General features: G+C 39.9%; 1 protein-coding gene across 21 annotated transcripts in view; it reads left to right on the top strand.

The window, feature by feature from the left end:
* The window catches only part of CFAP20DC (CFAP20 domain containing), a 170,456-nt gene that overhangs the window by 51,928 nt on the left and 90,797 nt on the right, over nt 1-27,731 (top strand). For 16 of the 21 annotated variants that reach the window (XR_012159748.1, XR_012159747.1, XR_012159749.1 and 13 more), the window contains 5 exons: nt 83-197; nt 3,901-4,057; nt 9,027-9,191; nt 20,719-20,858; nt 22,494-22,674. Coding sequence is in view for 17 of the 21 variants with exons in the window: in XM_073350929.1 (XP_073207030.1) it covers nt 83-197; nt 3,901-4,057; nt 9,027-9,191; nt 20,719-20,858; nt 22,494-22,674 (758 nt within the window). In the remaining 4 variants the exon portion in view is untranslated. The remainder of the gene's footprint in view (nt 1-82; nt 198-3,900; nt 4,058-9,026; nt 9,192-20,718; nt 20,859-22,493; nt 22,675-27,731) is intronic. The other 5 variants (XM_073350938.1, XM_073350924.1, XM_073350926.1 and 2 more) reach the window with 3 other exon arrangements.

Genomic DNA, 27,731 nt, shown 5'->3' with positions numbered 1-27,731 from the left:
GTGGTTGCCCAAAGATAGAGGTTATTGAATTGACCAAGATCCATTTCTTCTCATTTCCCCCCCCCCCCCTTTCTCTTTACAGGGTAACTGATTTAGGAAACATTAAAAGAAGATTGTATTTATCAACGGTCCATAAGGAGTTGTCTGTAACCCCTCTGCATGCAAAACTTCCTCTTTTTATGATCAAACGCAAAATAGTAGGTATCTTGGATATGTTACTTAAAGTACGGTTGAACAGAATATTTCTGTTTGTATCAGAAGACTTAATATATATATTTTATTTTATCAGGTCTGTAAAGCACGCGCGCGCGCTCTCTCTCACTTTACAGTCCTCATAAAATCCTGTTGATTCAAGACACTTGAAAGAGAGCTTTGTCTAACTGAACAGATACGCTTGCATACGCACCAGATATTGCATACGTGTAGATATTTTTATGTATAACTGTTCTCTACTTGATATCAGAACTGCTTATAGTGTGGAAGAGAAGAATCTGAGTTCTGTCTCCCTTACCACTATGAAGATCTGAGTGATAATCAAAATCTGAGGAGGCTGTGGATCTGTTATAATTGGTGCCCTATATCTATTGTAAAAACTTTGCCTCTTCCTATTCTCTCACAATCCATTTATTTTTTGGTGCTTTCTCTCTTCTCACAGATTTCTTCATCCCCTCTCTCTGTCTGTCTTCTCATAGCTACTGGCTAGTCCTATTCATGACCTTCTCTGCATATAAACCCACAACCATCTCGTCTCCTTACTACCCTGGACTCCCTTCTTGTCCTTTAGGCTCTGTTTTCTCTAACTGCTGTCTGTTGCTGCTGTCTGTCCTCCCACCTGCTGTCCTTCCCTTCCAATACATTTGGAATTCGTGCTCCGTTTCCAAGCTCTCTGCCATTCATGACCTATTGATCTCTTACAAGCTCCATCTCCTTAAGGTGACCAGATGTCCCAATTTTATAGGGACAGTCTGGATATTTGGGGCTTTTTTATATGGACTCCTATTACCTGCCACCCCCTGTCCCAATTTTTCACACTTGCTATCTGGTCACCCTACATCTCCTCAACATTGCTGAAACATGGTTTTCCTTACTGATTCTGTTTCATTGGCAGCCCTCCATTTCTCTCTCACCCTCACCTGAAGTTAACTTTATCACCTTTAGTGGAACTCCGACTAAGCATTAGCGCCTATTTTGAAATGTCACTTATTTTTACATAGAATTCTACACAGGTAGCTACAGGATATAAGACATAAGAAAAAATATTTCATAGAGAACTCTAAAATTAAGGGGTTATTTTATTATCATTTAGTTGAAGACAGTTATGTTAATTTCTACTTCTAACTTCCCGTAGTTTTCTACTTTCTGGCAAGAGCTGTTTTTAAGAACAGAATATGTACCAGGCCATACCACTGAAGTAGTCATTAATTCAAGATCCATTGAAATAAATTATTTTTCTTCAATACCATTTCAATTAGTTGGTCTTGGTGTCAGGCTAACACTAATGTGTCAAGACTAAAGTATGCATTAATGTACAGTAAATTAAATTCAATCAGAATATGAACTTCAATTACAGGGTTTCATTCAGATAATAAATCTTTCATCAAAGATCTGACTCAATATTCTGATCAAATACAATGACAAAATGTTTTAATAACCTTAACCTCTGACAGCCAAGAATTTGCTTGTTCAAGAATGGGTCTGAACTCTGTGAGCATCGTGAGTACTTAACCATTTTTTTAAAAATCTGATGGTTAGCTGCCTGTTAATTGTAGCAGATATTTAAAGAGGGGCATGTTTGTTTTTAGTAATAAAAGGTTGCTTTTCTCCATGGCCAAGGTTGCATGACTTCTTTTTAAAAAAATTTATATAGATGCTGGTAATTAATAGTGATATCTACTGTGTTCAAATGTAAACCCCAATATTTTTATTGAACTTTTAGTCCCTTAACATCTAACTCTTATATCGTACTTTTCATCTGTCAATCTCAAAACACATTGCAAAGGAGTAAGTATCATTTATCACCATTTTAAAGATGGGCAAACTAAGACACAGTGAAGTGACTTGCCCAAGGTCAAGCCAGTTGGCCAGTGGCAGAGCTGGGAATAGAAGCCAGGTCTCCTGAGTCCCAGTCCTGAACCCTGCACAGCTCTATCCACTAGGGATTGTATTTTTGTCATGTGTAATTCAGTGCTGTTTCCAAACACTTCTTCTTTTGTGTTGAAACCAGATGTAATGTGCCTTACATTCTCATACATAGGCATCCTGCAGTGCCATTTTTACAAATGATTGCAGTTCTTCAGCAAGGCGACTGCGCCAGTAGTAGACTTAGAAATGTCCGTTATAATTTAAAATTGTGTTTTCATTAACTTGCACAGTTTATTCCTAATATATATTTCTGACCTTTTTGAACTTTCAGATTCAGGAGCAGAAAAATAATGGATGCAGTTTTCTTTTAAAACTACTTGGGATTAAATTAATTTGTGCACTGAATTCCCCCCCACCATATGTTTTACATTTGGCATGTAGATACTGGGGGTTTTTTTATTTATATATAATAGGACCTTTTTAAATTCTATTTTTCTAGGGAAATACTGATTTTCATTATGTTCAACATGATGTATGTTCAACTACTTGTCTGTACTGTACAAAAATCAACTTTATGCACAGATGTTAAGTTCTCTTAGAATGAAATTGAACCTGACAAAAGTGCAGAAGCTATTGGAGTAATATAAGAGACTAGTGCCATAATACAATTTTTGGCTGTCTATTCTTCCACTCGGTAAAAAAAAAAAAAAATCACCAAGGTCTTGTTTGTACTAAGAAATTGCATTGTAGTTAAACACTATTTAACACTGGTTTTAACCATCCAGTTAGCTAACATAATGCTGACCTTGACTTTGCAGAATGTAGACAAGAACAGGACAAGTTCAGTATTGTGTCATAACTATCTAACATGATGCGGAACGTAACTTGTTGTTAAAGTCGTGGGTGTCACTGTGTTAGCTAACTAAATAGTTTTAAAAAATTGTTTAAATATAGTACAGTTTCCTAATGCAGACAGACTACTAGTCACCGTGTACCATTGTTTTGGAGGATGTGAGGGGACAGCACCTCTTGCAATTCATGGGGAGAAATCTTGATATAAGAAGTTACCAAAGTTTTTAAGCACAGTCTATAAAAGTAGTTAAAAAGCTACAGTGAAATTAAACAACCTTTAAAGTATTGAAAGTAGCCAAACTTTGTATCCAAACACTTGCAGTTAACAAATGCTTCTCATAATTTGCTTCTCCAGTTGTGTCTGCAAAAATATCTTTGTGAGGATACCCTGGATAATTGTGCTCATTTGAGCATGCAGTCACCAATTTTATATATGCAATTACTAGTTTGTATATATAAATGACTGTTGCATGTGTAACTACCGCAATGGTAACAGATTATTTTTAAAATAGTGAAATATTATGCATAAAGGAAAACTGTCAGTGAGTCCAATCCCGTACTGCAAGTTTAGTTAGCAGAGAACTAGACAGTCTTCAAATATGTTAAAGGTTGTTAAGAGGATCATGATCAATTGTTCTCCATGAAGGTAGGACAATTAGTAATGGGCTTAATCTGCAGGAAGGGAGATTTAAGATATTAAAAAAACCCTTTCTAACTGTAAGGATAGTTAAGCACTGGAATAGGTTTCTGGTTGTGGAATCCCTGTCACTGGAGGTTTTTAAGAATAGATTAGACAAACATGCAAGTGGTCATCTAGGTATGCTATAGCACCTCAGCACAGGTTTTGGACTAGATAACCTCTCGAGGTCCCTGCCAGCCCTAAATTACTATGTTTCTATCATTTTTACTACACTGCAATAGTTTATGTAAGGATTGCACTAAAAATATTTTGTTTCTTTATTCTAGTGGTGCAATTTGTGCATTGACTTGGTAGCATTCACCAGTGAAATATTCAAAGGAGCTGTTTTCCAGTCTTTGGATGGAATTATCATCTCGGCTAACTGTAAACTGAGAAAGATCTTCACTTTGAAATCAAAGCCTCAAGATACAGCTGAGGAAGATGGTGTGTTACAGATGATATTATGCTATCTCAGTCATTACTGTTCATATTGTAAAAACAAAAGCTCCTTGACCACAATCTTTGAATTAATCATTTTGAGAAATTATGTGATTTCATGAAAACTGAAGTGTGTTTAGGTCATACACATCTAGTCTTCTTGGACAATAGATGATGTCAGGTAAATGTAGCTATGTACATTTTATAGAGTGCCAGCTTCATGAACACTGTTGTGTGGGAAAGGTCTCCTCTTTGGTTTAGAATGCCTTTTTAAAACTTTTCTGGCAAAACTCTATGTGGAGTTGTTTTATCATGTCGATTGGTAAATTGCTTAATTATCAGTGGCTGCTTCTGCTTGAAAAAAGGAGATGTCCTTCCCCAGGGTGGCTTCCAGTGAGGATGAAAAACATGTACATTAGCTGTACTCCAGCAGTTCCTCGATTACCTCTAGCTTGGAGATTTAACAGTTGATGAAGGCTTTCTTCTTTAAACAATCCAAGGAAATGTTAGCTGGGAGACTGCAAGTCACTGTTCTACTTCCTGATGATTTTAAGTTGCATTAAACAGAGAGGTTTTAAACAGTCGTAGATTATTAAAATTCTAATGGCAATTTGATGCCATCTTCTCATGGCAAAGAATCTAATGAGAACTGAAAGTGGCCCAATGTGGAATCTACTCTTCTCATAAAGACTGCAAGAAAGGTAAATTATACAAATGAAAGATACTGAATGACCACAGATACTACATGATCCCTGTTGCCATAGTATCTGAGTGCCCCACAGTCTTTATTGGGTTTGTCTTCAAAATATCCTTGTTAGTTAAGGAAGTCTTATTCTCCACATCTTACAGGTGAGGAACAGAGACTGAATTACTTTCTCAAGGTCACTCAGGAATTCCATAGTGGAGCAAGACATTGAACCCAGGTCTCTAGAATCCTAGGCTAGCACCCTAACCATTAGACTGTCATTTGCCTGATGAGACAGATTCATCCCTATACCACACCCAGCACCAGTACAAGGATGGCTGAGAGACAACTTGCACCTCCCCTATTTAGGGTCTGCGCATGGCCAATTTTGCCTCTTATGCAGGCTAGAGCATGGGCCTTGTTGCGCTGGCATCTATGGCCTATTGCGGTGACTTCTATTTCTACACCAACACCAAAAAAATCGCTTTTTCCATTAGTTTGTCCACAGCCTACCACAGAACACCCCCTATTAATTATGTATTGGGTACCACCATTCTACTTGGCCTTGCACTAAACCTAGAAGAAAATAGGGTCCCTGCCACAGGATGTTACAGTATAAATTGGATACATGGTACCCCAGATAACAAGATGACCAGTTCCAAACCAATATAGATACCAGTAGATATTAGGAATTTATTATATAGAGTTATGTATCGTAAGTTTCTTTGGGGACTAACACTGAAGGACTTCATGTAAGAATTTTCAGAGTAACAGCTGTGTTAGTCTGTATTTGCAAAAAGAAAAGGAGTACTTGTGGCACCTTAGAGACGAACCAATTTATTTGAGCATAAGCTTTCGTGAGCTACAGCTCACTTCATCGGATGCATCCGATGAAGTGAGCTGTAGCTCACGAAAGCTTATGCTCAAATAAATAGGTTCGTCTCTAAGGTGCCACAAGTACTCCTTTTCTTCATGTAAGAAGTGTATTTTCAGGAGGGATATGGAGAGAAGGCACTTGATTGCTGTACTAGAAAAGTGTTCCATGCAGAAGGGGAGAAGATATACAGAGAACATTAGGAGAGGGATTCAAAGGGAGAGGCCAAGTAAATGACTTGGGAGCAGGAAGAAATGTTCATACAGATTTAGGGTGGATTTTCAAAAGCATTCTGAGCATTAAGTAGCTGATTCCTAGTGACTTTTAGTGGGAGTTTGGAACAATGCAATCTACTTTTTAGGACTGAAATAGGAAGTCTCTGCACGTCTGGCTCCTGCCCATTGGTGAGGCTCTCTCCCTTGCTTTCACAGATGTGCAAAATACAGCAAGCAGTTATCATTCAAGGTATATATTGCTTGGCAGCTTTCAGCCTACTCATGAGAAAATACCATCTTCTTTTCAGCCTTCCAAATGCACACTCTGCTGTCATTCTGCAGCTACTCAGGTTGTAGATGAACAAGCCCTTTGTGCTGTCCAAATGTCCAGTAAAAAACTACATAAGCCAGGGAAACAAAGTGTAAACTTGGTCTCTCAGAATGAGAGTGGGAATCACAACACCATTAATGTCCATAGTGGTCCTATAAGCAAAAATTCCTTTTTTCATTAAAGAAAATGGGTGAGAGTTTCAAAAGATCTGAGCATCATGGAACTTTCCAGACCACCCAACGTTGTTGGTCAGCCTGTTTTGGTGATCAACCAGGCCTTAGAGCAACATGGAGAAATGCTGGGGTTTTTGTATGATATGTGAAGCCTGTGGAGAGCAAGACGAATAGGCATATGGGTCTCATCAGAGGCTGCAGTACAGTTTGGGTACCCCAACCCTGCAAATCCATCAGTCTCCTGTGCATTGCCAAGCTTTATGACCCCCACTATCAGCACCTTCTTTAGAGCAGCACACACCTCTTCGACAACAGCCCTGGCAGTCAATATACCAGTAGCAAATTGGTTAGCTACTGACTGGTAGCAACTGGAAGTGGCGAGCTGCCAGTTGGCAATGGCCACATGCTTCTCCACGCAGAGAGGAGTGTTCAGGTGAGCTCCATCCAGACGTATTGGAAAGTACCTGCTGTTCGCCTGAAATTCTGGCATCACCGCTGGTCATCTCTGGACTGCATCGCTATCCTCTCCCAGCACTGCCAGCTGCCTTTCTAAAAGATATGCTCTAGATCAAACAAAAGTTATGCACTTGTAATGTGTCTGGATAACAAACTAGCAACTTCGTTTTTTTAAAAAGTTGCTATTGTGGGGGGTTCACAATTTCTTCATCCAGACCTAAGCATTAAAGTAAAAAATAATTTATCTTTACGAAAGGAAGAGGTAGAGTTTGAAACACTGACTCCCATTTTTTAACCAGCATTTTCCAGATGCAACTGCTGCAGGGCTCTCTATACAGAACTACATCATGAATCTACACAGAAGTGTAGTTCTGTATAGAGAGCCCTGCAGTACTCCAGCCTACTGTACCCCTTTCAGGATGCTGATTTGTCTTATGTACTCCAACTCTCACCTCACTGAAAAACTACTTGCTTACAAAATTAGAAATTAAAAATAACAAAAGTGTCACAGCAGACTATTACTGAAAAATTGCTTACTTTCTCATTTTTTGCCATATGATTTGTGATGGGGCAAGGCCAGATGGCTATAGAAAAGTAGTGGGAGATAGATATATTAGCTCCAGGCTAAACAAATCTATGGTACCAGGATAAGTGAAATGGCAGCTGCTCCAGGTCAGTTAAGACACCTGGGGCCAATTAAGAACTTTCCAGAAGGCAGGGAGAAGGCTAGGTTGATTGGGAAACCTGAAGCCAATCAGGGGCTGGCTGAATCTAGTTAAAAGCCTCCCAGTCAGTCTGGTGGGTGTGCATGTCAGGAAGGGAGGAAGTTGTGCTGTTGGAGAGGCTGAGTAGTACACACCATATCAGGCACAAGGAAAGAGGCCCTGAGGTAAGGGTGAAGTGGAGCTTGAGGAATTGAGGGCTGCTGTGGGGGAAGTAGCCCAGGGAATTGTACATGTCATGTTTCTAAAAGGTCAGCTACCATAGCTGATACTATTAGGGTCCCTGTGCTGGAGCCCGGAGTAGAGCATGAGTCCGGGCTTCCCCCCGCCCCCCTTTGTCCCCTGATTAATCACTGAGACTGGGAGACAACAGAGACTGTGCAAGGAAGGATAACTTCTCCTCACCTCCCTCGCTGGCTTATGATGAAAATAGCTCAGTAGACTGTGACCTTTGTCTCTAGAGAGAGAAGGGTTACGTGGAGGGTTACAGTGAGCCTCTGAGGCTAGCAAAATCCACCAGGAAACACAGGACCCACAGAGGCAAGGACAGAGCTTTGTCACAGATTATAAAATAAATCAATTGGAATACATTTCAGTATGTATATAGAGCAGTATAAACAAGTCATTGTCTGTATGAAATTTTAGTTTGTACTGTCTTCGCTAGTGCTTTTTATGTAGCCTGTTGTAAAACTAGGCAAATATCTAAAGGAGTTGATGTACCCCCTGGAAGACATCTGCGTACCCCCAGAGGCATGCATGCCCCTGGCTGAGAACCACTGGTGTAGAAGGTGGTTTAGTTAGGTATTTCGACATCTCTATGGCCTTAATTGTGGAAACTACTAACTGGGAGCACAAAAACAGACCCAGTTAATCAAGGTGGAAAATTTGGCTATTAGCATCTGTAGAACAAACATTTCCTAGTAAATCTAAATTGTTTCAGGGTATAGTTGCATCTTCCTAATCTGCTCACACACCTTTTTTATTGTTAAAATAAACTAATAAAAACTACTGTTTGTACCTACCTGAGCTAAGTTTAATACTAGAGTTTTGCAGTATTTACTAGCAATTCAATATTTGATACTTTAGCAATTGTACCAGCGATCAGTGCAGTATTCTGATGCGCAGCATGTCTGAAAATCAGAAAACTGAAGTATTAGAACGGAAACTAAACGTTTGTCAAAATAATGAACAAAGAACATTTTGTGACCATAGCTTTGTTTACTTACTAAACCACGGAATTCATTTACTCACCGTGGCTATCCCAGTTATTTGCACAAGCTAGAAAGTTTAACTAGTTAACATTTGGGCCCTAATCAACTTGACAGTGTTGTTTTAGAATTAACAAGAACATTCTTTGAAAAATCTATAGTTGCACAAGCTTTTCAGTGACTACGATGTGTTATAAATATGTCCAATCACATAAACTGGCCTTTATAGCCCAAGTAACAAATAATTTAATCCTACTGCATTTCTGACCACGTTAGTTATAAAAAAGTGAAGCCTTTGTCTTTAATTCCAGATATATTTGGTCTTCCATTCACAGCTAATGACCCCACAGATACTATTCCTCGAACCTGCCAGGTAAATACAGATGTGCCACAAGTCACACAACTGCTGAACATGACTAAACTTCGCCAACCAGAAATAAGATTTGGAGGTCGTCCCTTAACTTCATCAGAATCAGGTATACTGTCTTACTAAAATTACTCTGTGTGTGTGTGTGTGTGAGAGAGAGAGAGAGAGTAATATAATGTGCATACAGTTTGATGTGTCCTATAACACATTTTAAGGGTCCAGTTTTCTCACCTAGGCACCAGTTGTACATGCCTAAAATTGTATGCACACACAAATGCACCTACATTTTGTAGGTGCAAGGATGCATACAGACTTAAAGAATTCTAACACGCATGCTTGCAAAGTCCTGGGATTTAGAAGCACAAAACCCATTAGAATGAGTTTTTGTAGGTGGAAATTCTAATGTTTGTATGCTCAGTTGTTAGAATTTTACAAGTGTACACATGGGTGTTTTGCCAGTAGAATAACAAAGCATCTGGAAGATCATAGAAGATTAAGGTTGGAAGAGACTTCAGGAGGTCATCTAGTCCAACCCCCTGCTCAAAGCAGGACCAACACCAACTAAATCATCCCAGTCGGGTCTTTGTCAAGTCGGGCCTTAAAAACCTCTAAGGATTGAGATTCCACCACCTCCCTAGGTAACCCATTCCAGTGCTTCACCACCCTCCTAGTGAAACAGTGTTTCCTAATATCCAACCTAGACCTCCCCCACTGCAACTTGAGACCATTGTTCCTTGTTGTGTCATCTCCCACCACTGAGAACAGCCAAGCTTCATCCTCTTTGGACCCCCCCCCCCAGGTAGTTGAAGGCTGCTATGAAATCCCCCCTCACTCTTCTCTTCTGCAGACTGAACAAGCTCAGTTCCCTCAGCTTCTCCTCGTAAGTCACAGTCACTGCTCACTAATCCTTTTTGTTGCCCTCTGCTAGATTATCTCCAATTTGTCCACATCCTTTCTGTAGTGGGGGGCCCAAAACTGGATGCAAAACTCCAGGTGTGGCCTGACCAGTGCTGAATAGAGGGGGAATAATCACTTCCCTCAGTCTGCTGGCAATGCTCCTACTAATGCAGGCCAATATGCCATTAGCCTTCTTGGCAACAAGGGCACACTGCTGACTCATATCCAGCTTCTCGTCCACTGTAATCCCCAGGTCCTTTTCTGCAGAACTGCCACTTAGCCATTCGGTCCCTAGTCTGTAGCGGTGCGTGGGATTCTTCCATCCTAAGTGCAGGACTCTGCACTTGTCCTTGTTGAACCTCATCAGATTTCTTTTGGCCCAATCCTCCAATTTGTCTACGTCACTCTGGATCCTATCCCTACCCTACAGCGTATCTACCTCTCCCCCCAGCTTAGTGTCATCCACAAACTTGCTGAGGGTGCAATCCACCCCATCATCCAGATCATTAACGAAGATGGTGAACAAAACCGGCCCCAGGACAAACCCCTGCGGCACTCCGCTTGATACTAGCTGTCAACTAGATATCGAGCCATTGGTCACTACGGGTTGTGCCCGACGATCTATCCACCTTATAGTCCATTCATTCAATCCATACTTCTTTATGAACTTCATGAACTGCTGTGTTTAACCAGCATGGATTCTGAAATGGAAAATCATTTCTCACTGATCTGTTAGAATTCTTTGAATGGGTCAGTAAAATAGTGCTTGAAGAAAAACTTTTTGACGTAATTTATTTAGACTTCTAAAAGACGTTCTGTGAGGTTCTGCAAAAAAGGCTAAAAGCTAATAAAGACTCTAAGTAATCACAGGGTGAGAGTGACAAAGTACTGTCTTAGATCAAGAACTGGCTAAGAGACAGAAAGCAAAGAGGATTCAATTTTCATCATGGCAAGATGTTAACAGAGGGGCCTCAAGATTCTAGGCTCGAGCCCGTGGTGGTGTTCAATATATTTATTAATGAACTGCAAAGGTGAGTGAATAATGAGGTAGTAAAATTTTCAGATGACATCATTTAGGTTGGTCAGAGCCAGAGAGGACTGCGAAGAACTTGAAAGAGACCTAAAAGAGCTTGGTGAACGGGCGACACAATGAAGCTCAGTGTCAATAAATGCAAAGTAATGCACATTGGAGGAAAAAAACTACTCTTATACTTTACTAGTTTCTAATTTAACTGTTGCAACCCAAGAAAGGGATCTGAGCATCATTATAAGCAGCTCAGTGAAAATGTCTGTTTAATGCACAGCTGCAGTCAAAAAAGCTAACAGGATGTTATGCTGCGTAAGCAATGGGATGGAGAACAATAGTAAAAATATTATAATGCCTTTATTTAAATCAATGGTGTATCCTTCCCTGGATTACTGTGTGCACATTGACCAGCCCATCTAAAAAAGAATATTGTGGAACTAAAGGGGTTCAGAGAAGAGCAACAGAATGATCAAAGACCTGGGTTAGCCAGTCTCTAACTCAAGAGTGGCCAACCTGAGCCTGAGAAAGAGAGCCAGAATTTACAAATGTATATTGCCAAAGAGCCACAGTAATACATCAGCAGCCCCTCATGAGCTCCCCCGTTCCCCCGCCCTCCCAGAGCCTCCTACCCACTGGCAGCCCTGCCGATCAGCGCCTGCCTCCCTCCCTCCGCACACCTCATGATCAGCTGTTTCGTGGCATGCAGGAGGCTCTGGGGGGGAGGGGGAGGAGTGAGGGCACAGCAGACTCGGGGGCGGGAAGGGGTGGAGTGGGGGCAGGGCCTGTAGCAGAACCAGGGTTGAGCAGTGAGCACCCCCCGGCACACTGGAAAGTTGGCGCCTGCAGCTCCAGCCCCGGGGTCGGTGCCTAGACAAGGAGCCGCATAGTAATCTCTGAAGAGCCGCATGTGCCCCAGAGCCCCAGGTTGGCCACCTCTGCTCTAACTATTAGAGATCAGGATGAGACCTATAATGGGGGAGCCAGATTGTTATGCCTACTTCGGGATTCTGCCCTCCTCTGAATCATATGGTTCTGGCCACTGTCAGAGTCAGGATACTGGACTAGATGGACCCTTGAAATGTTCCCTATGGCAGTCCCTATGTTAATATGTTTGCATCTGCAAAGTGCAGGGGTATGTATGCAAAATGTTGTGTATACCGAATGTGACAGGGTCGGGCCGGATGGCTACAGGAGAGTAATAAAAGGCAGATATATTAGCCCCAGGCTAAGTAGGTCCTTTTTCCCTGGGTAAAGTAACAGGGAAGGTTCCAGAACAATCAGGAACCTTCTGGAGACAATTAAGACAGACAGGCTGATTAGAACACCTGCAGCCAATCAAGAAACTGTTAGAATCAATTAAGGCAGGCTAATCAGGGCACCTGGGTTTAAAAAGGAATTCACTTCAGTTTGTGGTGTGCGTGTGAGGAGCTAGGAGCAAGAGGCACTAGGAGCTGAGAGTGAGAACACGGACTGTTGGAGGACTGAGGTGTACAAGCATTATCAGACACCAGGAGGAAGGTCCTATGGTGAGGATAAAGAAGGTGTTGGGAGGAGGCCATGGGAAGTAGCCCAGGAAGTTGTAGCTGTCACACAGCTGTTCCAGAAGGCACTCTAGACAGCGGCATTCCACAGGGCCCTGGGCTGGAACCCGGAGTAGAGGGCGGGCCCGGGTTCCCCCCAAACCTCCAAACTCCTGGTCAGACACAGGAGGAGTTGACCTGGACTGTGGGTTCCCAAAAATGGCCAAACTAAGGGCTGCTGTGAAGCGCCAAGGCGAGCAAATCCATCAATAAGCGCAAGACCCACCAAGGTAGAGGAGGAACTTTGTCACACCAAGTAGAGGTTAGGCTGCTGAAAAACTGAAATTGACTGCATTATTAATTAATTTTTTTTATACCTGAACTAAAAATTCTTGATCGAAATTGTAGTCGAGCTTGTCCATTGATAAGCAGATGTGCATCACTATGTGTCTTAGCGAGGATCTGAACACAGAATCGCATTAAATGATATCCTCCATTTCATTTCCTAAACACCTACACACGATTTAAATGCCATCTAAAGTATAGGCAGTATACCATATTCTGGTAATTGCTTTTCAGGCCAAATCCTGCTCCCACTGAAGTCAGTGGTAAAACTCACATTGACTCGAGAGGGAGCAAAAGTAGGCCCATGGTGGTGTACACTTTTATTATCCAAGAATAAAGACTGATTAGAATACAAACTTAAAAAACAGATGATCTTTGAATATAAATGTCTTCACTTGTACAATAGCATATGCTTGCATAAATTGTAACGTTTGCTTCCAAATGTACATGCAGTATGAGGAAAAAACAGAAAATACTGGCATGCACATTGCATGGGTCCTTTTTCAGGATTTTTATTTCATTAACAGATTACAGTTTTTCCAAAATTAAGAGCATGTTGTTGCTTCAAAATTGTCATGTAGGAGTAATTTTCTTGAATTACAAATAGAGATGTAACCTGTTCAAGAGCAAGAGTGTTTTGAATGTTTTCAATTAAATTAATAAAACCAGCATGTATCCAGTAAATCATTGTGTCCAATTTAACTAAAAATTTACACTGTTAATTCCTTCAATTCCCAACCCACATTAAGTAATGGCTGTCAGTCAATGTAGGACTGTAGGAAGTAATTTTTTTTTTCATTAATGAGACCTCAGTTTAATTGAACACAGAATCAAGTCTGGTTATTTAAATTGAGTAGTTCAACTCACTAATGACAAGATGTAGTGGTCCACTAAGCACAGCTCAAAACCAGTAATTTACTTAAAAATTAGTACTCTATTTGCCTGAGTGCTTTCATTTCCACAGCAGCAACATTGTGGGTTGTTTTTTTTCTTTGCTTTAAGTAAGGGCAGCCATGTTTCTTTTGGACTGTATGTCAATATGAAACAGGAAAGTATCCTGGAACATGTTATCTGGGCACCTCTTCTAAGAAATACAAGCAAGCTGTGTTTGCCGTAATGTGTTTTGAAACAAAGATGCATACAGTATGGGAAGATTCATATGTCCTCCTACAGCAGATTTTTATTCCAATTTTGTTCCAGTTTTCCCCGTCTCTTCACCTTTTTTATGAATTTATAAACTTTTCAGTAACCAGATAAGGTACTAAAAGATTATATCTGAGAAGTAGAACACATATCTTGGACGTCTAACATATTGAAAGCTAATGAAAATGAGGTAGGATCAGAGGCTAAAATAGGGAAAGAACAAGTTAAAAAATATTTAGACAAGTTAGCTGTCTTCAGGTCACCAGGGCCTGATGAAATGCATCCTAGAATACTCAAGGAGCTGACTGAAGAGATGTCTGAGCCATTAGTGATTATCTTTGAAAAGTCATGGAAGACGGGAGAGATTCCAGAAGACTGGAAAGGGGCAAACATAGTGCCAATCTATGAAAAGGGAAATAAGGACAACCCAGGGAATTACAGACCAGTCAGCTTAACTTCTGTACCCAGAAAGATAATGGAGCAAATAATTAAGCAATCAATTTGCAAACACCTAGAAGATAATAAGGTGATAAATAACAGTCAGCATGCAGAATTTCTCAAGAACAAATCCTGTCAAACCAACCTAATAGCTGTCTTTGACAGGGTAACAAGGCTTGTGGCTGGAGGGAAGCAGTAGATGTGTATAGTATATCTTGATTTTAGTAAGGCTTTTGATACTGTCTCACATGACCTTCTCAAAAACAAACTAGGGAAATGCAACCTAGATGGAGCTATTGTAAGGTGGGTGCATAACTGGTTGGAAAATGGTTCCCAGAGAGTAGTTATCAGTGGTTCACAGACAAGCTGGAAGGGCATATGAAGTGGGGTCCCGCAGGGATCAGTTCTGGGTCTGGTTCTGTTCAATATCTTCATCAGTGATTTAGATAATAGCATAGAGAGTACACTTATAAAGTTTGCAGGTGATACCATCGTGACCGAATCCTTAGGGTGAAGCCTGGGACTGTGGGACTGCTGTGCCCCCTTAACTCTCCAGCCTGAGCTGTCTCTCTCAGTGCTTTGTAGTCAAAAGCAGCAAACCGCTCCAGGCTCTGTTATCACACAGCACAACCATATGTGGAGCCCCACACCCAGCTAGATTGCATGAATGCTCCCAGAGCCACTCATGAAATCACACAGAGAAAGGCACCAGCCAAATCCCCCCAGCTCCCAGCCTCGTACCTCAGGAATATACCGTCTTGCACTGTTCAAGACCCTTTCTTGAGCAATGCAAGTTTATTAATTGGTTCACCACTTCAACAATGGAAAGTGGATATACACCAGCCTTTGTAAACCTGAGCAGATTTTCCAAGCAAATCAGGCAAACTCACTGATAAAGATACAGTAAAACAAGTTTATTGATCACAAAAGGTAAATTTTAAGTGATTGATAGGCAAAGTCAGAGTGGCTAGCCAAGGAGCAGCCCTGGACCCCACTGGACCCTCTGCGGGGCCAGCTGGGCCAGCAGCCCTAGACCCCATCATCTGCCAAGAATACTGTGGGACACCATATCAAAAGCTTTGCTAAAGTCAAGATTTATCACATCCACCGCTTTCCCCATATCCGCAGAGCCAGTTATCTCATCATAGAAGGCAATCAGGTTGGTCAGGCATGACTTGCCCTTGGTGAATCCATGTTGACTGTTCCTGATCATATTCCACTCCTCCAAGTGCTTCAAAATGGATTCCTTAAGGACCTGCTCCATGATTTTTCCAGGGACTGAGCTGAGGCTGGCTGGTCTGTAGTTCCCCGGATTCTCCTTCTTCCCTTTTTTAACGATGGGCACTATTGGCCAGGTCCACAGTTCCTCAAAAAGCCTCGTGATTGGAGGGCACAAAGGTAAGACTCGTGGCATAAAGAGAGAATTCCTCTTCCGCATTGGTAGAAGACGAAACATTGTTGGGACAGGGACTAATAGGTCAAAAGAAATGCCAGACTTACAGCGGCAGTCATTTCTGTAACCATCCCTTGAACCTGCTTCACAATGGACTGAATGAACTACAAGAGCTCAGACAAGTTGATAGGCTGTACCCTGATGCCAGCCAAACCCCCTTCCACCCTTCTCTTCTGGTTCCACTGCCCCCAGCAGTTATCAGGAGTAAGGGGTTCAGTCACACTAGTTTCACAGGTGAGACTGTCTGCTCTGGAGCAGCTGGAGTGGTCTCATGGAGTTTAGATTTCCTGCCCAGGGTGAAGTTGCTGTAACAGTAATGCTTGAAGCAGGAGCAAACTCTTGCAGCTGAGTGCTGCAGCACTTCAACTGTACTCTGCTTTCTTGCTGTCCCCTGCAGGAGAACAGTTCAGGGCAGACCTTTTGGGAGTTTCCTGACCGCACCACTGCTTGAGACTTATATCTGAAATTAGGGGAAAAAGGGTCAAGTAGGATGTGCACATCTGGAATCCTTCAGTGTTCAAGCTACTCTTAGTACCTAGATGTGTTCAGTACCCAGTTTAACAGCTTGTTCTAAAGAAGTTGCCACCTTTCCTGGCATTTGAACCAAACACAAGTCTGTCCTGTTCATGCATGCTCTTGATAATGTGGGAGAAGGGATGCTTCTAAAATTCCCTTTTAAACCGACTCCCTTTTATTTTAACCAAGGCTTATACTGTTTTCTTTAGACACAAAATGAATGCAGGTGATAGAAGAGTTTTGTGAGTAATGTCAGATGCTTTTGCAAATTCTTAACCTTTTGCCCTGTGCTGAATCAACTCTCAGTCAATGAGGGTTCATCTTACACTACTGAAGTTAATGGTAGTTTTTTTCATTTATTGTGTTCAGAGCAGGATTGGGCCCTTAATAGTTTTACTTGTTTAAACTGGTTTTTAACATCTTTTCATATGCAAGAATATTTATTTGAAAATCAGAGTAATATTCAAAGACAAATAATATTTGTAGTATTTTTTCCCTCAGAAATAGTCAAGCCAAAGTTCTGTTAAAAAGTTTCATACTAATTTTATTGTTAGATAGCAAAGAAAAGCCTGGAGTGTGACCTCTCCATGACAATAGATTGAAAAATCAGCACTTTTTGTTCAGGCTTTGGATGAGAGGGATGTAAAAATTAAATGACTAAAATAATGAGAATGATGTATCTAGAGAGAAAAATGAATGCTTATTTTAAAAAGGACAATTAGACGGTGAGCCCTCAGGTTTTCCTATCTAACTACAAAGGCATAAAGCCCTTGGCAAAGTAGTAAAATAATTAATGGTAACATCCCTGACCTACACAAAGTTTTGGTTTTCGCTAACTAGAGAAAATGAAATGCCTTGAGCTGCGGGTTTAATCTAATCTTTGTTTTTAACCTTGTACTATGACTATAATATAAGTTCTCCCAGACACTCCTTTCAAAGTTCAGAAATCAGGCCTTCCTGCAAATGGAAGCTTTGATAAGTTTAAGCTTCAGTTTAATTAGAAACTTTTTCTTTTTATCCACTAAACTTCATTTTGTTTTACTAATCAAAAGCTCAAGTTATTTTTTGGTCATATCTTCTTTTAACTACACATATTTGTTCATTGTGGCAGATGTGTTGATGTAGGCAATTAATTGCAGTCAATTAATATGAACATAAACAGAGAATTTTCATGTTAATCAGCTTTTATAATTGGTGTGTGGGCAAAAGGCTTCCCAAAGTAGTCAGCAAATTAAAGAAATTGACAGTAAACTGAATGGGTCATCTAAGCTATAGAGATGGCAGCTGTTAATAGCAACTGAATGTCACTTCAGGAAGAGGAGAACAAGGAACTCATGGCATACAGGGACTTCTTTTGTTATGAGTAATACTAGTGAATGATGCTAGAGAGTGGTAAATATGTGGACTTGTTGACATTTCCTAGCTGAAAATGAAAGTCAGACTGATTTGAATTCAAATTTAACCAGTTCCACCATTGTAAAAACGATAAACGAGACTCTCAGAAATATGCTTTGGTATTACTTTATTGTTTTACAGAAATATCACATCTCAAAACAGAAAATTAGATGTTAATTTAGTCTGTGTTAAAAGAGAAGAGGGCGAGGGGAGAATGCTTTGTTTGTTTTTCTTAAAACAGCGTATTAGAGTAACTTTTTCTTTCTGAACTGCAATATTTTATTGCCAAGACATCCTCGATCTTTATCAGCACCTGAAGTGGTGATCCAATGAAATAAGAATCTTTTTTAAAGCGCCTTACCTACAATTGTTCTCTGAAGATGAGCTATATTCCACTGCATAACCGCTTATCCATCTTTCACCACAAGACATTTTCAACGAAAATGTCCATCTACCTTTTGGTTTGGTTTGGTTTCTGACCAGCTATCAAGCTGGTTGACATTTTTCAGTTTTTTTCAAAGAAGTTAATTTTTTTAAATGTTCATGGGAAAAATAAGAGTAAAAAGTTTGAGCTGAAAAATTACCTGTGTATGTATTTGCAGGATTGGAGCCCAAATGTTGAAATTGAGGTGGCTCTATATCTTCAGATGGTAAAATTACACATAAATAATTCTTGTATCAGATGCTTTACAGAACTTGTAACTGATATCTTGACTGGCAAGCTACAGCTTTTATCTGAATTCTTTATGAATTTGAGCTGTTCCTTCTGCCTGTTTACAACATACGCTTTATATTGTATTCCTTCAGTAATCATGCAGAGAAAAATGATACTTTTATTTACTTCTAACTCAGTTTTTAAACCACAGTATTTAAACAACTGTTTCAAGCTAAGAGTGTACAGAAATAACCTTATAATGTTGACTTGCTTCAAGTTGGGTGTGTCCGTTCCCAAGCTAACTGCGCCTCTGATTTATTTGTGACCTGCTTGAAGGCACATCACTTAGATCTCAGGGTCTAGCTGTCACCTTTCTCAGAGTGGAGTCCTGGGACACATTCCCTTCTTGGTTGAGAATTTAGGCTGCAGTTCCTCTTGCAATTCACTGTGATCACCTCAGGAAGTCTGAGTTCATTTCAGCACTTGCAGTCCATCTGTCTCAAGGGCAATGACAGAGTTAACCAATGACGAGCCAGCCTTCATAAAGAAAAGTATTAATTATCCAGAACAAAAATATTACACAAAAATACACCTTAAAAACAATAAACAGCTTATATGTATGTCTACCTTACCAGGTGTCCCCCACTTACCACATGGAGACCCTGGCAGGTTTCAGAGTACTTCAGGGCCTCTCACAGGGGCTGTCCCTTTGGCCACAGTCTCACAACAGTTCTTGGGTCAGGTGAGATTGACCTCTCCCCACATCAGGGTGGTCATATTATCTTTTTCATTTATTTGTTTGAGCTGGGTCAAATTAGTATCGGCAATTTACCCCAGGGGCTGAGGCTTCTCCAGATTTGCTGCCTGTTTTAATTATTTCTGCTGGGAATAAAAGTTGGGAAACAGAGTCACGACCCCACTCTATTTAGGCTAAATCAATTTTCACCTTTATTTATACAATTTCAGACAGAATTATTGTCACTAATAGAGTCTGCATGTACAGTTATGCCAGACAAATAATAAGAGAAAACAGAATTGGTGAATGGGCCCAAGTTACCACATTCTGGGGCACCAGGAAGAAATTCTACCTTCCATGATAGTCATTGCAGTCTCTGATCACTTGGGTCTGGTGCTTCAGTCCTGTTCTTCAGTTTCTGGTCTAATGTTTCTTGAGTTTGGATCCATATTCACTTAGGTCTTTTATACTTTTCTGTATTACAGATTATGTAATCCTTGTCCGATAGGCTTTTCACACATCAACCCTTTTGATTTTATGTAACCCAGACATTATGCATGTACAAGCTTCAATTACCCCAATTCTGTATTTTTCCAACTGGTTTTGCAGTTTCTGGGTCATGTTTTTGTGTCACCCTGCTCTGGGTCTTCCGAGAAGAAAAAAGAAAGGGGGGGGGGATATTTATCATTACATGATATGTCGTCTTACTTATATCTTCCAACGCATGTGACCTTTTTTCTATCACGAATAACATTTTAAGCAGATTAGCAATTCTGTGTAAAGGATGAATTGACAATACCACACTTATGTCAGCAAGGACTTGGCATCAGTGTTACCTCATCTGTACTCATTCACTATACATTATTACAAATAATTAAAAATCTAGCTATCGAAGCTCTTAATCTTACCATTAACTATTTTTTTTTCTATTTCAATGGTATAAGTAAGTATATGTGTATTATCCTTAGAAGGCGTTATGGAAAACATGGTGATAGTTTATTGTCAGCATTTCTTATCTTCTTTAAACATGTCTTTTTCTTTCAAAGCCCAGGGCTTTGCTATTGAGTTGCTTTTAATGATGTCCCAACACTTCCCAGTGATTTTAGTTTCTGCAGGAAAACCTGTAACTCCCACATGGAGACAGAATACAATCCCTAGCCCATAGAGGTACATGAATCATTTATAAAGATGATATAATATTCTTTGACTATTCCATGTGTTTATAGTATCTGTTGCACTGGGCACACTGTCAAATGGAAAAGGAAGGAGATACATTTGTATTTTGTCAGCAGTAATATATATACCTGTTGTGGTGTTAGAAAGATACATCAGTTATTTCTTGGAAGTATGACTTTTTCGTATATGATTTATGAAATAATTATTTAAATGAATAGAAAAGCAAGAATGAAGAAATAAGAATTTGCTATTGTGTCACATACTGTGATATATCATGCTTATAAATATGTTCAGTCTAAAGCATCATGTTTGAAAAGGTGTCTTTCTTTTTTAAGTAGACCAGTTAATTAATAGAGGACAAGGCAGTACACACAACAGTAAAAATCAAGATGTGTCTCACATTGCATTTGGATCCAAGGTCCTCGGTCCACCTCCACCTTCTGGCAGAAGATTCAACACAAGGGTATCTGGAGAGGTAAGACGAAGGATTAAACTATCACAAAACCAGTACCACATATCTGAAAGGAACTATTACAGTTATTATCTCTTGAGAGCCAGACTCCAAATTATGTTTGTATATGATGGAAGAACAAAGGTTTTGCAAAAAGGTTTTCTTCAGAATTAATTTCTTTTCTCTTGAGTACATTTATTTTTCTCATAAAGTTTATTTTTAAAGTGCTAAATTTTTATGTTTCTGTAAGTAAAAGTAGGAATGAAGTTTGACAAAAGCAAGATTCTTCCATGTGTTTAAGTGGAATTTTTCCCTAATAAGAGGGCCACCATGCAAGAGGCAAACTCTCCATTCACATATGTAGTGAGTGGGTGATTCGTTGTGACAATGAATAGTGTTTGGGCTATGGAAAGAGAGCGAGAATAACTCTATAGCTTGGTGGTAGAGCGTTGACCTAGCAGATGGGAGACCAAAATTCAACTCCTTAGTCCAATAATTATTTAATTATTTATACACAGCAGAATGCCTTCAACAGGAGAGACTGAGAGAAACCAGCTCCTCCAGAGAAGGAGCAGTGGTTCTTGAGAAGGGAAAGGGAGGAAAAATTGTGGTTTTTAGTCTGCTTAATAAAGTGTAAAGTGCCTTAATTCGTGCCATTATCAAAAGCTTAAAGTGTTAAAACTATGAATGATTAACATGTAGCAGACCACATAAAAATATTAAATGCATTTTAATGGATCATCTATGCTACTATAAACACAAAAGATATCCCCAGCCTCTGCATAATAGTAGCCTCCTATTTGTAGCTTTTCACAACCGAGAATCCTCTGGTAGAGGTCGCACCAGTAATGTCACCTGATTCCTTTTGTAATTTCATCCATATCCTGATGCACATCTGTGATTCTCACCAGCAGTGTCCCATAAGATGCTATAAACCTCTCCCTGCCCCTAGGGTATATGTCCCAACAACTGAGGACAGAACCTCCATGCAGAGGGAACCTGCTACAGGGTAAAATGCAGTGTAAGAGAAACTCCATATAAACCTCAGTGAGTGTCATAATAAATAACTGATGTTGTTATTGGCTTGAAATATCAGCTTTTTATGGATGAGAAAGGGAATCAACTTAAGCATGAGCTTAATTTTAAATTAATTCTGGCATGGCACATCTCCATCTTCCATTGCCTCCATTTCTTCCCCTCTCCTGTTAATTTTTCCCTCCCTTTCCCACCACATAGTTCTCTCTCTTATTTTCAAAGTATTTACACCTTTGCTGAAAAATTATCTAATGGTTACTTTTGGCACTCTCTGTCATTAACCCAGATGCAAGCACCATAGAGATCCCAAGTTTTTTGAGAAACCCATTTTGCTCAGCTGTATCCTAAAAGGCATTTTACGTGTAGGCAAAATTTGGTGGAGCTGAGGATTCCGAAGAAATCAGGCATTGGGCTTACAGTGAGAAAGTAGCTGTAAGCAAGGAAGAGGTGACGTGGGTACCTTGGTTATTTTTTTTTCCTGCAAAGTTAATGTAAAAAATAAAATGGGCTGAGGAAAATCTATTGTGAAAAATAAACTTTATCCAAAATCTGGTTTTAGTTCAGTTTAGAGAGCTAATCTTAAAGCTGTCACGTGACCTTTTATTCAGATTTTTTTTCTTAAAGATAACAAAGTCCTTGGGTAGCCGAAGTAGCAGATCATGCCAACAACTGACATTAGAAAAAGGAAGCAAGTCAATACAAGATACCAAGAGGTCTGGACTGTCTCCCTCACCGTTCTGTAAGGCTTTTGATCAAGGGGACAAAGAAAATATTCACCAAACAAATCAGATTACAAGTCAAAATGGTAAGAAACTAAAGTGAACAATATGTGAAGACTGATTGATAGCAATACTATCTAACAGCCATACTTTCCAGCTGCAAAAAGCTTTTGCATTTCACTTAAATGTGAGTCTCTTAATCTCTTGATTTTCATAATGTTTTTGCCAAGCTTGCTAGTTGTTGAAGACACTTGTGGTAAACAATGGTTTGTTGCCTTCCTATTTGATCCGACCACGAATGAAATCATAATGCTGATGGTGATACTATAGACGGGGCTGGTGGTGATGGTAAGGCGCTCTGACACTTTCCATGATAAGCCCCATTCTTTTCCATTGCATATAACTTTCCCAAACTTCAACCATCTCCGCCAAAAATTTCCAGGCTTGCCTCAGGATGAATTATTTTTGGAAGTTTCGGTGAAGATAGTTCTGCCATCTCTGAAAATGGAGTGAAGGGAAACTAAGCTGTTTTATCCGTGTTAAAAATGTTTCTAACCGTTTGTGTGAAGAGTGCTAACAACTCCATGCTTTGGAGTAAGTATGTGAGATTTGGCAGGGGGTTATCTATGTGGGGCAGTGAGGGGCCTTTTGCTGTCCTCAGGAAAATTCAACACTATTTGGCCAAATTATAAGAGGCTGCCTGATTAAAAAAAAAAAAATCCCCAAACATCCCATCTGCTGTGAGCCTCATCCCAACGCCAAGGAGCTCCCTATATGACTCTAGATAGCACACAAGCAAAGCAGCAGCTGCAACATACTCTCTGATCAGGAAGAACGTATGCTGTGCTGGGATCCAGGAGACCATGAATTCTAGCCTAAGCTCTTCAACTAAATTGCCAATAATTATGTTCACTTTACAGCCCTTATTATTGTGCAGTGCTTCATACCTCCTATCTTAGAGAAAAGCAAGTATAATTTTATACACCCACCCACACACACACACACACACAGAATAGGTGGGGTAACGGAGCATTTACACCAGGTACTCTCTGAAACATCTGGAACTACAACCACAGTTCTAATATGGCAAACCCAAGTCTCATCCCTTTAGCAACGCTACTTTTCAGAAGGAATGTGCCCGATCTGTGTGTTTGGCTGTACTGCTTGTAACCACTAGATAACACTCCCACTAGATAACACTCCCCTTCCAGAACAAGGAATAGAACCCAGCAATCCTGACTTCCTGCATTCTTCTGCTATCTAGCAACTAATTAAGTAAACCACTGGAAAAGGGTGTATGAAGTATCCCTCTCATGGCTTTTCCACAGAACACAGCATCCTACTACTGCTGATAATTACTCCTTTAGCTGTATACTATTTGTGCAAAAGTACCCTGCTTCATTCAGTGTATTGCAGAGGGACAGTGAATGAGGCAGAGGTTTGCAGGAAGAGAGAGCATGTTCTCTTGTGTTTTAAGTCATCGGATTGAGACTCAGAAAAGCTTCTTTCTATTCCTGACTGTTCCTCAGACATCCTAGGTGATGCTTGGCAAGAGTAATACAAGCTATTGGGCTCAGTGCAGGGGTAACTGGGTGAAATTTGATGGCACATGATTAACAGGATGTCAGATTAGTTGATTTAATGGTCCCTTCTGACCTTAAACTGTATGAATATATGATGTATATGCAAGGGGGGGTGAATAAAGGTTTCACAACCACCTTTAATTCTGTCATTTTCTAACTCCGTGCTTGACTTTGCAGTCTTATTGTTCTTTTCACAAAGTTCTTTTGGGTGTAATTGTATTCATTTCTTTAGCACCAAGTCCAGCAGGAGACTCTGTGTTGTGAGGGAGTATAATGTTGTTAAATCACAAATATCACAAAGTAAGAAATAGAGACAGGACTAGCTAAGGGCTTGTCTACACAGTAAATTACTGCTCAGCAAGCCAGGGTATGAATCTACAGTGCACCAGCTTGCTGTGCTATGTGGACCTTGCTACATCACTCTGAGAACCATCAGCAGACAAGAATGGACAGAGAAGATTATGTTTTTTAAAATGCTGGCAAAAAAAGACCTGAGATAATCAACCAATGGTACAGCACTAATTTTATGTTTTACACCTGTGTTCTATCCAGGGTAAGAAACTCTCTCTCTGTTGTAAATTTCAAAGGATTCTGAACCGGTTCACATAAAATATAAATGTGTGTGCTGCAGGGTTTATGGAAATCAAACACTGTGCAACAGAATTGCTTTAGAGCATTGATAAAGATTTTCAGGATTAAGCAAAGAGTTGCATTAAAAAAAAAAACTCCATGCTTTCATGATTAAAGAGAAGGGAACTAAAAATAAATTATTCTTTAAACCCTTATTCAATTTAACACCAAAGAACCAAATCATTAAGAAAGTTAGAACTTTTACTCATTCTAGATAATAGTTTCTGGTTTTAATTCTTATGGTGCCTGCATAGGCCCAGTTTCATTTTTTAAAGCTGAGTGGTTAATACATATTATACCATTTACTCGTTAACAAAGAGTCAGGCTACTCATTATGTCTCCTGTTGTCTTCCTTCCCCTGCCAAAAACCTTTTCATAGACTTTCATACTTCTCTTGCAGTGTCTAGGCAAGCATGTTATTGTGACAAAAAAAATTACCTTACAGATACCTAACCCCAGTGTGGATAAGGGGAAATAGGTTACCTTGCATAATGACTTAGCCACTCCCAGTCTCTATTCAAGCCTAAGTTAATTGTATCCAATTTTCAAATGAATTCCAATTCAGCAGTTTCTCACTGGAGTATGGTTTTGAAGTTTTTCTGTTGTAATATCGCAACTTTCATGTCTGTAATCGCGTGACCAGAGAGATTGAAGTGTTCTCCGACTGGTTTATGAATGTTATAATTCTTGACATCTGATTTGTGTCCATTCATTCTTTTACGTAGAGACTGTCTAGTTTGACCAATGTACATGGCAGAGGGGCATTGCTGGCACATGATGGCATATATCACATTGGTGGATGTGCAGGTGAACGAGCCTCTGATGGTGTGGCTGTGATTAGGCCCTGTGATGGTGTCCCCTGAATAGATATGTGGGCACAGTTGGCAACGGGCTTTGTTGCAAAGATAGGTTCCTGGGTTAGTGGTTCTGTTGTGTGGTGTGTGGTTGCTGTTGAGTATTTGCTTCAGGATGGGGGGCTGTCTGTAGGCAAGGACTGGCCTGTCTCCCAAGATCTGTGAGAGTGATGGGTCATCCTTCAGGATAGGTTGTAGATCCTTGATGATGCGTTGGAGAGGTTTTAGTTGGGGGCTGAAGGTGATGGCTAGTGGCGTTCTGTTATTTTCTTTGTTGGGCCTGTCCTGTAGTAGGTGACTCTTCTGGCTCTGTCAATCTGTTTCTTCACTTCAGCGGGTGGGTATTGTAGTTGTAAGAATGTTTGATAGAGATCTTGTAGGTGTTTGTCTCTGTCTGAGGGATTGGAACAAATGCTGTTACCAGCAGGAGAGTGGGGTGGGGGGAGAGAAAACCTTTTGAAGTGATAAACACCCATTTTTTCCTGGTCTGTGTGTATAAAAATATCCTCACTGCATTTTCCACTTTTATACATCCGATGAAGTGAGCTGTAGCTCACGAAAGCTTATGCTCAAATAAATTGGTTAGTCTCTAAGGTGCCACAAGTACTCCTTTTCTTTTTGCAAACCTTAGAAAGGAATTTTGACTAGTTACTTAAAAATACTGTACAGAAACTGCTTACAAAAGAAAGGGAAATGCACCTATGTTACTGGTATCCAATCAAAGAACACAAACACCTCCACCCATCTCTGACCAAAATAATCTCTTTAACATTTACGTTTTAAAAACAAACAGTTTTTTAAAAATGAGCCAAATAAAAAACGACTCTTAAAAACATTACTGTATTCTCATCAAGGCACAAGACATTACAGGAATGAAGATAAGCCAACAGTTAAGCTCTCCGTGCTTTCCTATAAAAGAGTGAAGAGTGCAGAAACACTAAACTCCAGATTGCTGCCGCAGTCACTTAACCAAACAGGTTAGAGTTTCCAGAGTGTTTGTTTTTATTAACCAAGCTGTCAAAATACTCATCTGCTTGATTTTTTGCCTTCTTCTTCTTGTTCACGAAAGGTGCTTTTTAAATCTTTTAATATGTTTTAAATTAAATCCTCTTTTGGTAGGACATACATTTCCAGCTGCAGTTACTAACCTGCAAATAGATCATTAAAAAGGGTAAGATCCTGCTGCCACTCAAGTCATGCGGAGTTTTGCCACTGATTTTAGCAGGAGAAATTGGGATGAAGCCCTGTACTGAAAAGGTTGCCTGAAGAGAACCATATTTTACATTTTTCAGTTCTCCAGATAAAGAAAATGTGTTTTATGTTGCCCTGTTCAGAATGAACGTTAACACTTTAAATATCGCTAGCACTTTTTCATTTGTGGTTGTCTCCTATTAAAGGGTCCCCCGTATTACCTTATAGTATTGCCATTGCTGTTCATAATGGAAATTCTTCAGACTCGTAGCAGAGACCCACATAAACATATCTTCCCTTGCAGGTGTGCAATACTTTGACAAGGGCAAACTGTTTTTGAGCAAGGGAAGAAATAAAATGAATGAATATTGTTTCTAGTTTGTCAGTCTTATTTATGCAATGTTGAAACCTTCATTAAAATGTTAGGCTGCAATTAGAAGCTCTAGCATAAATCTGAGTGTATAGAGAAACTAATTAGATGTTTAGGTGATCGTTCTTGCATTTATCTTGTTTGCTGCAATATTGTGATTACACAGTAATCTACATATTTTCCTAAGACGATACACCAAATTATTCATTACAATTGATATGGAAATACTTGAGGTAAAAAGAGATGCCAGTATAATTAGTGGTTGAGAGATAAAAAGATTTGGTTTGGTCTAGAACACCCCATCTTTCACTTGTAGACAATTAATGATGCTGCATTAGCCACAGGTCTCACAAGTTGTTGAACTACATAACCAATGTAAAATGTCATTGTACAGTCTTCTATATTTTCACACAGCATATTACCCTAGACATCAGTAATATAGTAAATAAGCTAATATATTTGCAGTTTGTTTGTGTTTAGCTTATTACTAAATTGAGTGCACTTAATGAACATCT

This window comes from Lepidochelys kempii, chromosome 7 (genome assembly GCF_965140265.1).
Source record: "Lepidochelys kempii isolate rLepKem1 chromosome 7, rLepKem1.hap2, whole genome shotgun sequence".
Lineage (NCBI taxonomy): Eukaryota > Metazoa > Chordata > Testudines > Cheloniidae > Lepidochelys > Lepidochelys kempii.
Note: the sequence above shows the minus strand (reverse complement) of the source record. Positions and strands in the feature narration are given on the sequence as shown.